This window comes from Dreissena polymorpha, chromosome 13 (genome assembly GCF_020536995.1).
Source record: "Dreissena polymorpha isolate Duluth1 chromosome 13, UMN_Dpol_1.0, whole genome shotgun sequence".
In the NCBI taxonomy this organism is placed as follows: Eukaryota; Metazoa; Mollusca; class Bivalvia; order Myida; family Dreissenidae; genus Dreissena; species Dreissena polymorpha.
In genome coordinates, this window is record NC_068367.1 from 38,897,666 (window position 1) to 38,911,438 (window position 13,773).

Below are 13,773 nucleotides of genomic sequence, written 5' to 3' on the forward strand. Positions count from 1 at the left end.
TGTTGAGCTCAACTCAGAAAATCAGATTTGAGTTTCCACTCGACTGAGTATTGACACTCGACTGAGTATTGACATTCAACTGAGTATTGAGAATGTAGGTCAGCGCATAAACATCTCAAATCTCAGCTATAAGAATATGTGCATATTCCTCCTCGAAAAACATCATTAAAGTCAGACACAAAACAATTGCATGTGAACACTAAATTAAGCATTTTGATCAAACTCAACTCAAACATTGAAAAACTCAAGTTGAGTTACAATATTGACTTAAGCATGTTCCTGATACCAGGCCCATATAACACTATGTAGCGTACTCTATATTCCTTTCTGGGCATAATAAAACACTGCTATTCCTTAGACTATATTCCTTACTTATTATACTCTTATATTCTGCTATCAATTACACTTTATTCCTTCCTAAACATATTCAAGTGCCCATCAACGCTATTTTCTTTTCTGAGTTTATTCAAGTGCTCTGCTGTCACAAAGGATATACTATTGTCTGAGCATACTTAAGTGTTCTGTTATCAATCAGGCTGTATTCTATTCTAAGCTTATTCAAGTGCTCTACTATCACTTTCGCTATAATATTTTCTGAGCATATTCAAATGCCATGCTATCACTTACCCAATATTCTTTTCTGAGCATATTCAAGTGCCCTGCTATCACTTACCCAATATTCTTTTCTGAGCATATTCAAGTGCCCTGCTATCACTTACCCAATATTCTTTTCTGAGCTTATTCAAGTGCCATGCTGTCACTTAACCTATATTCATTTCTGAGCTTATTCAAGTGCTCTGCTATCACTTACCCAATATTCTTTTCTGAGCTTATTCAAGTGCCCTGCTATCACTCACCCTATATTCTATTCTGAGCTTATTCAAGTGCCCTGCTATCACTCACCCTATATTCTATTCTGAGCTTATTCAAGTGCCATGCTATCACTCACCCTATATTCTTTTCTGAGCTTATTCAAGTGCCATGCTATCACTTACCCAATATTCTTTTCTGAGCTTATTCAAATGCCCTGCTATCACTTACCCAATATTCTTTTCTGAGCTTATTCAAGTGCTCGGCTATCACTCACCCTATATTCTTTTCAGAGCTTATTCAAGTGCCCTGCTATCACTTACCCAATATTCTTTTCTGAGCTTATTCAAGTGCCCTGCTATCACTCACCCAATATTCTATTCTGAGCTTATTCAAGTGCCCTGCTATCACTTACCCAATATTCTTTTCTGAGCTTATTCAAGTGCCCTGCTATCACTTACCCAATATTCGTTTCTGAACTTATTCAAGTGCCCTGCTATCACTTAAACTATATTCTTTTCTGAGCTTATTCAAGTGCCCTGCTATCACTTACCCTATATTCTTTACTGAGCTTATTCAAGTGCCCTGCTATCACTTAAACTATATTCTTTCCTGAGCTTATTCAAGTGCCCTGCTATCACTTACCCTATATTCTTTCCTGAGCTTATTCAAGTGCCCTGCTATCACTTAAACTATATTCTTTCCTGAGCTTATTCAAGTGCCCTGCTATCCCTTACCCTATATTCTTTCCTGAGCTTATTCAAGTGCCCTGCTATCACTTAAACTATATTCTTTCCTGAGCTTATTCAAGTGCCCTGCTATCACTTACCCTATATTCTTTCCTGAGCTTATTCAAGTGCTCGGCTATCAAGCCTTCCTTCAAGGCTGATGCTATCACTTTTGATGTATAATGGTTAAATGCCCCACCACTCCAGGCTGTAGCACTGTAAAGGTCAGAAAATATTAACTTTATTATAAACAAGTGATGTGTTTCTCAGAAACACAATGCCCCCTACTGCGCCGCTTTTAAGCCATATATTTGACCTTTGACCATAAAAGGATCACCATGACCTTTCACCACTCAAAATGTGCAGCTCCATGAGATACACATGCATGCCAAATATCAAGTTGCTATCTTCAATATTGCAAAAGTTATGGGCAATGTTAAAGTTTTCGGACGGACGGACAGACTGACAGACAGTTCAACTGCTATCATATGCCACCCTACCGGGGGCATAAATAACCTTCAAGTGAATTATTTTACACTAATTGTTATGCATGCATATCCACTTGTCAATGCAGTTCCTTGCAATCTAAAATGCATTTGTTATTAGTTTTCTTCCAATTATCAATGAATTATTATAAGACACACCATATTTTTTCTGCCAAAATTAAAACATTTTGAGCACATATTGTTGGGACATTTACTTTCATGGTGGGACACATAAAGTGATATTGCATTTTAGTCTGTAAGGCATGGTTATCACAAACATCTCAATTTTTAATCGTGGAGTATGTTTTCTATTCAAAGATTCTACATGATTAGCTGTAACCGGTCTATAAAGCTAATATGTAACATTTCAAATTTATAGGGTCATTTCAATAAGAAAAATAAATATTACAAGTTTGAATAATATCCTGTAAGACATTCCTCAGAAACTAGGTTACCGAAATCTCCCTTTATTGTAAACATGCAAATTTGAAACTTCCAAACTTAGTGGGGTCTCTAATGGAGAATAAAGGTAACAAAGTTCACTTAAATCCCTCTAGCCATTCCTGAGAAACTAGCTTACTGAAATAACCCGATGTAACCTGCCTATATAGTGTAGGCTAACATTTCTAAATTTGTAATGGCCCCCTACTTTCAACATATTTTTCAATAAAACTACAGTTACCAAACTTAACCTTTGGGATCATTTTCAAATTAAATTGCATGTTTGAAGTCTGAATAAAATCCCTCAAGCTATCCTTGAGAAAGTAACTTACAAAAAACTTAAACCTAGCTTGAAAGCCGACGCCGAGGCTAATATCATCTATTGCCTTTTCTTCCCAAGGCCAAGCTAAAAAGTAAAATTATTGATTGATCTCACCTTTTTTCTAAATACTTCATAATCCTAGGGGGCGCCTCAATCCAGCCCAGCCTAAGTCCAGGGGCCAGAATCTTTGAGAACGTGCAGTTGGAGAGAACATGACCCTGGAAATCTTCATCCGTGCTTAAAATAGGACGGTTAACACAGGTCCAAATAATTGCTTCAAACTAATGAGGTTAACTGATTAACAGCAATCTTTACCAACACCGTAACCCTTTACTTGTTAAGATACATATTTTGACGCATTTGTGGTCCCTTTGTAAGTTAAATTTAATTAAAGATCTTTCTTACTAAATTCAAGTTTTAAAGTCTTCATTTTCAACCATTAGATATTGATGAGAAGCAAACAGCATACAACCTGACCAGACTGCGAGTTACTCGCAGGCTGTTCTGGTTTTATGCTATTTGCAAAAGCCATTTTCTCTTTGCTTCTGATGGAGAAACGTTTAAGATGGGTTTACAGTTGCAAATCATTTTAATCTTGCAGCCATGAATGAAAAGGCACAATGGGCATCAGTTTTGGTACAAATACAAAGAGGTCCCAGCGGCATAATGGATATAGTGTCCATCTAGCAATCAGGAGTTTCCAGAATCAATAAAAACGTTCGAGTGTTCTCAAGATCTCACCCAAAAGACACCAAGTACTGGTTATACCCACGGAACTGATTTGAGAGTTTCAATAAACCTACGGCTTTTGATGCAATTGAGCTTAAATAAAAATGCTTTACCCATTCAGCCCTAGTGTTGTATATGTGTCCAATTATCTACAGTGGAGTTGCTAGCGTCGTTTATAGGAGTCCAATAATCTACAGTGTGAATTCCTAGCGCCGTAAATATACGACAACTTAGTTGTAGTTCTGAACGCCTAATGACTTAAAAATATGTCTGTTTAAATTGGTACTGAAAAAGTGGTTGTTTATTTGCAGTCAGTTTTCAAACCTAAGAAAATAACTGTAAAACCATTATTATTAGTGGAACGATCATTTCCATGCATTTTTATGAGTCTGCTGAAAAATGAAATAAAACGCCAAACAAATGTATATGTCTGAAATCTTATATCAGGTATCATTGAACATTCACACAATTGAAGATCCAAAAGATTAGTTGATGATTTAAAAAATTGTATTGTCAATGAAATTAAATGCATCAACGGTAAACACTTTAAAGTTGTGTGATATATGAAGAAATGGTCCACACTTAATCAGGCATACATGTAGATGGGGCAAAAGCATGGTACCTTTCTGTGGTATTTACAGCACGATCAGCTTATTCTTACCATGGATATAATGTATTGAGCTGACGGTGTATGATTATCAAAACAAAGGCTGTCAGAGGACAGCGCACTCGACTATTCGAGTGCTTGACAGTATAACGTAAGCCATCATGGGGAAATTGTTCATTTTCAATAAGGTCAAGGTAATATAGTCATATTCTAAGTGGAAGAGGACTGTCACAGAGTTACAAATATTATTTTATTATTATATGATTTTGATTGAGTGCATTATAAATTCATACAATATCATAGTTATTAAATATGATTTCTTTGTCTTCTGAATTGCAGTTGAAGGTTACTTGGAACCACATGTTTAACTTGATATTGATTACATTGTGTTAGTATCAGTCTTGGAAGTCTTCTCATGTTAAATTCACACTCAATATGCAGACTGTGTGCTGACTGTATGCTGATCAGTTCTAGCTATAAAGAATGACTGTGAATAAAGATTCTTAGACTAGGTGCTAATTAATTACAGTCTTATAGAAGTAAGGAAGTAAGGTACTGTATGAGAGATAGATATGATTGGTCAGTGAGATGTGTGGGTGTGACTTGGCATTAAGGATCTGTATGATCGATGGATGAATGAGAGATATGATTGGTCAGTGAGATGTGTGGGTGTGACTTGGTATTAGGGATGAAAGGGTTTCAAAAGAGTGACAAGTTAGTTTATGGAGGAAGGAAGTAGAAATCAGTAAGAAAAAAATAGAAAGTAAGTTACAAGTTAGAGAGACAGTTTGAAATAGGAGGCTGGAATTTGTTGAGAAATTATGAGAACTTATAATGAATGAATAAAAGAGTAAACGCAGCAAGCGAGTTGTGTTGTGCTAATCATAGCAAGGGCACAGATTTCCCCCGGTCCGGTTTCAGGACCATAATTGAAACATATTGATCGCTTATGTTTTAAAGAAGTTGTAATTTAAAGACGATTCTGAGTTCAGGTATATTTTCCACGATCTATTGAGCATTTGTAAAGACATAAAACAAAGTAATAAGATTTAATTTCAAGTTTGATAGCTATAGCTTGGGTGGGATGGTTGGACGGTCCTTCAATTATTTATTTTTTTAAATATTTGTGTTTTTTTTACCATGTTTCAAAGAAAAAAATCTTTTTGGGTGGGGGTGGGGGTGGAGAGGAGTGTATAATGTGGGGTTGTGGTCATCTATTTAATGATCTTTCACAAAAAAAGGAAAACAAAAATTGTTTGGGGGGGGGGGGGGGGGGGGGGGGGGGGAAGGGAGATTCTGGGGTGGAGCATGGGGATGGTTAGGGTGGAGTCCATTGTGTTATGTAAGGTAAGTGTTGTTTTGTCAAAGTATGAATCAAATCTGATAATAAATAAAAAAGTTATGGCAATTTAATTAAAATGTATTAATTTGACATTGAGAGTCAAGGTCATTCAAAGGTCAAGGTCAAATTCAACTTGCCAGGTACAGTACCCTCATGATAGCATGAAAGTATTTGAAGTTTGAAAGCAATAGCCTTGATACTTCAGAAGTAAAGTGGATCTTAACACAAAATTTAACAAAGTATTCAAAGTTACTAAGACAAAAAAGGGCCATAATTCTGTTAAAATGCCAACCAGAGTTATGCAACTTGCCCTGTACAGTCCCATTACGATAGTTAGCGAGTGTTCCAAGTCTGAAAGCAATAGCTATGATACTTTAGAGGAGAAAACTGGACCGTAACACAAAACTTAACCAAATGTTAAATTATCTAAGTATAAAAGGGGCCATAATTCTGTCAAAATGCCAGTCAGAGTTACATAACTTTGCCTGCACAGTGCCCTTATGATAGTTATTAAGTGTTGCAAGTATGAAAGCTTTGATACTTTAGAAATAAAGCGAACCTAAACACAAAACTTAACCAAATTTTCAATTTTCTAAGCATAAAAAGGTAACAAATTGCTTGTTACAGTTGTCTGCTCTTGTTTATAGATTGGGGTCATGTTGGTAAAGAATGTCAAAGTCGTCTGAAGATGCGCACGTTATCAAAGCAGACTATAAACCGCACCTTTAACCTTTTTAACCTTTTAAGAAAACTGCCCCGCCACTGGCGGCCCTGTTTTTCAACAAACCGAAAACACTTTTGAACTAAACCAACATATCATTAAGACAAACATTTTGACAAAGTTACATGAAGATTGGGCATGAAATGTGACTTCTACAGTGTTTACAAGGTTTTTCTTTTTTTTTACCTAGTGACCTAGTTTTTGACCCAGCACGACCCAGTTTTAAACTTGATTAAGGTAAGATTGGGACAAATCTTCTGACCAAGTTTCATGAAGATCGCACAAGAAATGTGGTCTCTAGAGTGTTTACAACCAAATGTGGACGGACAACGAGGAACGAATGGACGACGGACATAGACCGATCCCAAAAGCTCACCTGAGCAATCAGGTGAGCTAAAAAGTTCACACGAATGGTACTTTGATGACTCCATGCAATATTATATTTAATTCAACAAAGAATGTATGTTTTAAATAGGAACAAGCAAAAATAACACTCATGACTGAGAAAAATGTTGAAATTATATGTTGGTTTATTGCAATTAATCAACAAATTATGGAGAAATAAGTGAGTGTAACTCTTTTCATGGAATATTAGAAAAAATGTGTACTACTGACAGTGTTTAAACTTCTATGCAAATTTGTTGCAGTAACAAGGCTAGCTTTTGATTTAGGAGTTCCAAGATTCAAACCTCAAGGCAGGCAAATTACAAAACAATATTTTTGTTGTTGTTATGTGTTATAGTTGTTATCAATCCGAATTTAACAGTTTTGTTACTTAATTGATTTAATGATATTTGTCAAAAATACCACACATGATCTGTTGGTCATGTAGGTAGACTCAAATACCAAAAATCAGCTTTATATCTTAAAGTGTTGCGTATTTTTTTTTTCAGAAAACGGAATGCAGGACGGACAAACGGACAGACATTGCGACTACTAAATGTCACCCTACCGGGGGGCATAACAAAATCAAATGTGACTTTTCTTGAAAAATTTTTATTATAAAACATTAGTGAAAAGTTGAGATTTTTGATAGAGGGTAAATAAGGCAACAATTCAAACACATACAAATCATCACGTGAACAAATCACACAAATTATCTGGTGGGTTGAGTTGGGTAATGTGAACAAATCACACAAATTATCTGGTGGGTTGATTTGGGTAATTGGGAGTTATAAAATTCCCAAAAAGGAAGGAATATATAGTTGGAAGGGGGTAAATATCCACACAACATCTCATGCTCTTACTTATATATATATTATGAAATAATGGTTATTATCTTCGGACGTTAGTACAGTAAGGACTAGGGGGAGAGGTAAACTTGCACTACAACAATTGGGTTAAAGTGAAGTCGGTTTGGGAGGTAAATTAACACAGCCATGTGAGAATCTTACTGATTATCATACGACATCAGTCTCGGTGGACATACTGGACTGTCGTCATAATGCAGCATGTTGTAGATGTCCTCTGTGAACAGCAGGACGTCATGTTTCCGCGCTAACCGAATAAGCGTTCTGCAACGCTCTACAAAATATGGGAGAAAATTAACCATTTACGGCTATGCAATGCATTTTGATGTGTTTGAAGTCCCTTAGAAAACCAAATAAAACAAGAGATTGCCAAGCAATATGGTCCCCTACCGGTGAAACTCCACCATTGTCAGAATTTATATACTTTTTTATATTTTTTATTTGTTGCCATAGCAACCAGAATTCTTGACGTAGGAACACAATGAAATGACGTGCATAATCTCCATATTGCCATCTATCCATGTTTTAAGTTTCATGAAAAAAATATGAAGAAGTTTTAAAGTTATCGCAGTATCCAGAAAAGTGTGACAGACTGATGGACAGAGCGCAAACCATAAGTCCCCTCCGGTTTCACCAGTAGGGGACAATTAAAGACCTTTCTCACTAGATTGAAAGGCTTCAGTTTTCCAATACTTGTAAACAGATGAGCAGCAAACAGCACTATGCTGTTTGTACAAAAGTTCAACACACAACAATACCAAGATTTCAAAGTGGCATATTGGATATCGTTGCTGTCGTTCTCAAACCTCGTAGCTCCAAAATTTTCAAAATATTTTTTTCGTCTTTTCCGAATATATGAAGTCTGGCACGTGTTTTGTGCTATATCTCGTAGCTCTACGCCAATCAGAGCCCTTGAAAAAGCCAAGTGAAGTGACGAAATGTTGTAGAATGATTGTTGGCTTTTTTCCCGGCGAAAAGTCATACCAACGCCATTTCACCGTCGTTTCGTTTGGACAAATTTGACAAAAACGTTTTCATAAAAAAAATTATTTGCAACTACGAGGTTTCCTATAAAAAAAAGAGACGTTTTTTTCTCTCTCCTGAAAAGTTGGCATTTTGTAGCTAAGAGGTTTGAGAACGACAGCGACGATATGGTGTCCACCTAGTTACAGGTAACTCACAGGTTTAACCCTTTGCATGCTGGGAAATTTGTTGTCTGCTAAAATGTCGTCTGCAGAATTTCTAAAATTAGCATTTTCTTCGATTTTTTTCAAAGAATACTATCAGAATAGCAAACAGTTTGGATCCAGATGAGACGCCACGTTCTGTGGCGTCTCATCTGGATCCAAACTGTTTGCAAAGGCCTTAAAAATTCGGTTCCCGCATTGTAAGGGTTAATCCCAATTGAGGATGCATTTTTTGCAACCTCTGCTCAGAGATTTGACTGAAACCTGCATTGCTGGATCAAATCCCTGCCTTCATAACCAACCATGTGATGAAAGCCCAGCAGCGTGGTACAATAATTTTACCATTGTTATTTTTACTTTTTTTAGTTTAGGTTTATTTATCTTTTTATTATGAACCTAAATGAATTCACTATTTTCAAAATATAAAAGAAAATGATGCTTCTTTTCATAATGTAGATCTTAAACAAAAAATAAAATCCTACCAAATCTGGTACGATGTCACCCAAAGATACCAAGTAAGGGTTCTACCCAGGAACCAGACAAAAAAGTGTTTCAATAAGCCTTTGGTGTTCGATGCAATTGAGCTAAAATCAATAGGTTTAAACAAAACTTTCTCACATAAAAATACCTGGAGACATGCAGTAGCCTTTTGGGTTATTGAAGGTGGGTATTGTGTAGACCATGCCCCAGAACGGAGTCTTCTGTCCAGCAATGGAGGTTGGCTTGTGTTGGACCAGCATTGACTCCAGCTTCTCTGCATTGATACCTTCGCTGTTGGTTGGCACTGAAATACAGTGTTCCTTCCGTGATTTTTCCCCCCAAAAAATTACTGCCATTTACAGGCCGTTTTCCAATATCAACAAGAGCTGTTTTCGTGAAACACAACGCCCCCTACTGCGCCGCTTTGAAGCCATATATTTGACCTTTGACCTTGAAGGATGACCTTGACCTTTCACCAATCAAAATGTGCAGCTCTATGAGATACACATAAATGCCAAATATCGAGTTGCTATCTTCAATACTGTGAAACCATTATTATTCGTCAGACATTAATTTTCGTCTTTTTGGACGAATTCAAGATCCTTACGAAAAATCATGTCCCATATTATTTGTAACAAATAAGACTGAATTACCGTAGGCATGAGGCATTTAAATCCAGCGTAATCCACGCATATACACAGGGCTCGAAATTAACACTCGCACACTCGCAAAATGCGAGAAAAAAAGATTGCAAGGTAAGTTATAAGCCACTAGTATTTTTTTCAAGTAAAGAAATAGTGAAAAAAAACGAGTTATATTGCTGAATGCGTTCGACGGCGTGAACGCTAAACCGTAGGTCAATTTTTTGAACGTCTGAATACCCATATGCGGAAGCGCGCACCTTGTTTGTAGACTGGTATACTTATAATACAGATACCCGGATGGTATTGATACAAAGAACATGAAACAGTCAACTATTCACACTCAAGTTAAATCCGGTTTTGACACAAAGGGGTGTACATTATACAGTGTACTGACAACTGACATTTCCTGTAAAACGCGAATGCAATAAGGCTGTATCGAATGCGTTGACTTCGTTTAGGTATAATAGTGTTGATTAGCGCTAATTGTTCACAACTTTATTACCCACTGTGTGTATTGTGTTTTTCAGGGGTGTTGCAGATTATACAGCCAACACGCGGCGAATCCGGATTAAAGACAATACTATAATTTAACGCAATTAAAATATGACGATGTGTGATCAACACCTGACTGAAATATATTCTGCGCTTTTATTACAAATTAATAAAGAACATATTGATTTATGTTTGGTTGTCCGTGATTGTAATGGAAAAAGACTAATTGGCAATTGGCTTTGTTGTTTAAAACACTCGTTAACGGTTATTCAGTCCCACTTATTCGCAAATCATAACAAAGAACATGTCAATGACATAAAATAATAAGGGACAGTTACTATCACCTGAAATAACAGACTTGTTAATTGGCATATGCCAAACAAGGCCCACCTCCTGCAAGTGACTACCAAGTGTCACCCCTCTTTCCCCAGCACGATTTTTTCGCAACCGCGTATTACATGTATTACAAACATAACAAACAAATTGGACGCTTTTTTTTCAAAACCAGAAATGGACGAATTTAAGTGCTGACTAAATAGTCATTTTTTTTAAAAGGACGAAATTTCGTGCTCACGAAAATAAATGGTTTCACAGTATTGCAAAAGTTATGACCGAGGTTAAAGTTTTGGGACAGACACACACATACAATGACAGACACATACAATGCCAAACAGACAGACAGGCCAAAAACAATATACCCCTGATCATTCGATCCGGGGGCTTAACAAGAAACATGATTTTCCCCAAATTCTGACCAGTATTGCACCCCAAAGATGCCAATAAATCTGGCAATAAGTATCCAAATGTAAATGTAGTGAGTACAAACGCTGTTCAGCAACACTAATAAGTATAGCTTAGGCCTTATACAGCCATTCACACTGGTCAGTAAAACAGACCCATTCCCAAATCAATATGGTAATAAAATTTCAAAATTAAAAACAAGGGCTGTTTGTAAAACATGCATGCCACCCTTATGGGCTGTCAGTTGTAGTGGAAGCCATTGTGTGCATACATTTTTTGTCACTGTGACCTTGACCTTTGACCTAGTGACCTGAACCTTGACCTTGACTTCACCACTCAAAATGTGCAGCTCAGTGAGATACACATGCATGCTGAATATGAAGTTGCTATCTTCAATATTGCAAGAGTTATAAAACTTTAACCAAGGTTTAAGTTTTTGGACACATACACATACAATGAATGAACGAGTCACTGTGACCCTGACCTTTGGCCTAGTGACCTGAAAATTAATAGGGGTCATCTGCCAGTCATGATCAATGTACCTATGAAGTTTCATGATCCATTTTACTATTTCGAGTCACTGTGACCTTGACCTTTGACCTAGTGACCTGAAAATCAATAGGGGTCATCTGACAGTCATGATCAATGAACCTATGAAGTTTCATGATCCTAGGCATAAGCGTTCTTGAGTTATCATCCGGAACCATCTGGTGGAGGGACCGAACGACGGACCGACCGACAGACCGACCTTTGACCTAGTGACCTGAAAATCAATAGGGGTCATCTGCCAGTCATGATCAATGTACCTATGAAGTTTCATGATCTGGTGGACGGACTGACCGACAGACCAACATGTGCAAAACAATATACCCTCTCTTCTTTGAAGGGGGGCATAATAAAGATACTTATTAGATTAGTATTTCCCAAATCAGTGGACTTCTTGCGCAAAACATTTCAGATCCCAAAAATTGCTTTTTCCACCAAAATTGCTGATAAAAGGCCTGATACCTGGTATGATATTCATTCCAAAGTCCTCCCTAAGGATCTTCACAGCAATGAAGTAGGTTGGGTCCTCCATAAACACAGGCATGTCCTTGTTGAACATCACCGTGGCAACCAGGTGCAGGCCCTGAGTGGCACCTGCTGTTACCATAATGTCTTCCCTGAAGAATAGAATCATAGGATGGTTAGTGTAGTTAACCTAGGAACCAGTGGGTACCATTGTGTCTTCTCTGAGGTTTATTATTCAATGTTTAAAATGTTGATTTAGTTAAATTAATTTACCATTATGTCATCCCTGGAGTTTGGTATACAAAGTTAGCATTATGTCACCTCTGGAGTTTGTTATACAAAGTTAGCGTTATGACATCCCTGGAGTTTGTTATACAAAGTTAGCATTATGTTATCCCTGGAGTTAAGCATACAAATTAAGCATTATGTCATCCCTGGAGTTTGGTATACAAAGTTAGCATTATTGTCATCCCTGGAGTTTGGTATACAAAGTTAGCATTATGTCATCCCTGGAGTTTGGTATACAAAGTTAGCGTTATGTCATCCCTGGAGTTTGTTATACTAAGTAAGCATTATGTCATTTCTGGAGTTTGTTATACAAAGTTAGCGTTATGTCAACCCTGGAGTTTGTTATACAAAGTAAGCATTATGTCATCCCTGCAGTTTGGTATACAAAGCTAGCATTATGTCATTTCTGGAGTTTGTTATACAAAGTTAGCGTTATATCATCCCTGGAGTTTGGTATACGAAGCTAGCATTATGTCATCCCTGGTCAGTGGAGTTTCTTATACAAACTTAGCATTATGTTATCCCTGGAGTTTGTTATACAAAGTTAGCATTATGCAGTGTTCATTCTGGGCCAGATTTCTGGTGGGCCAATGGCCCATCAGCCATAAATTTAGTGGGCCATTTAAAGATTTTGTAGGGGCCACCTGATTGCAGGATTTATGATCACTACCAGCTGCATGTCTATTCAGAGTACTTGTCTGAAAATTCGAACAGCAGTTAATAAACATGTTACTTTTACTATGCTTTTTACAAATGTCACAAAACATTAAATTATTTGTGTCATAGTACGACAACCACGTAAATTTCTCTAACCAACCTTTCTGGAATTTATGATCATCTACATTTTCCGAACCTTTCATTTGTTCGCTTGAACCAGCAGACGATGTAGGCATACTTGCTTCAGCCAAAGCATCTGCTGTTTTGCCACCTTCCTAATCAGAAGCCCTTTCACATTCCCTTGGTTTTTTGTTTTTAAAAAATGTAGGAGAGTTCGTCCCTCGCTGCTCTCCTTTTCTGCTTTACACTTTGACATGTTTAAACACTTTATTTTTTATTTAAAATGTTTGAAAATCACAACAAAATATGTTGACAAATGTTTTCAACACTTTCTGATGAAGTATACACAGTTTGCTTACATGTGACATCTATCAACCAATGGAAGTGCAGGATTTAACACAGTGCGCCCGCGGTAGCCAAGCAACGGTTATTTTCCATCAACATTTAGACTCAGCAGACAAGTGTTTAAAATTAGCAATACGATTCCGTCGCATTGGTTTTTATAATTAAATCACTCATATAATTTTTAATGCGCCAATTATATTATGTTTGCGCCCGACTGGCCCACTGATATTCTTAAGAATGCGCCCATTAATATTTTGATGCGGGAATCCCGCAATGGCGCTGCCCAGAATGAACACTGATTATGTCATCCCTGGAGTTAAGTATACAAAGTTAGCATTATGTCATCCCTGGAGTTTGTTATACAAAGTCAGCG

At 37.1% G+C, this 13,773-nt stretch overlaps 1 protein-coding gene across 2 annotated transcripts in view; it reads right to left on the bottom strand.

The window, feature by feature from the left end:
- The window catches only part of LOC127856016 (uncharacterized), a 37,747-nt gene that overhangs the window by 5,728 nt on the left and 18,246 nt on the right, over positions 1-13,773 (bottom strand). For both annotated transcript variants that reach the window (XM_052391981.1, XM_052391982.1), the window contains exons 3-7: positions 11,988-12,142; positions 9,251-9,406; positions 7,580-7,709; positions 2,901-3,023; positions 1,640-1,754 (exon numbers count right to left, since the gene is read on the bottom strand). In XM_052391981.1, coding sequence (XP_052247941.1) covers positions 1,640-1,754; positions 2,901-3,023; positions 7,580-7,709; positions 9,251-9,406; positions 11,988-12,142 — 679 coding nt within the window. The remainder of the gene's footprint in view (positions 1-1,639; positions 1,755-2,900; positions 3,024-7,579; positions 7,710-9,250; positions 9,407-11,987; positions 12,143-13,773) is intronic.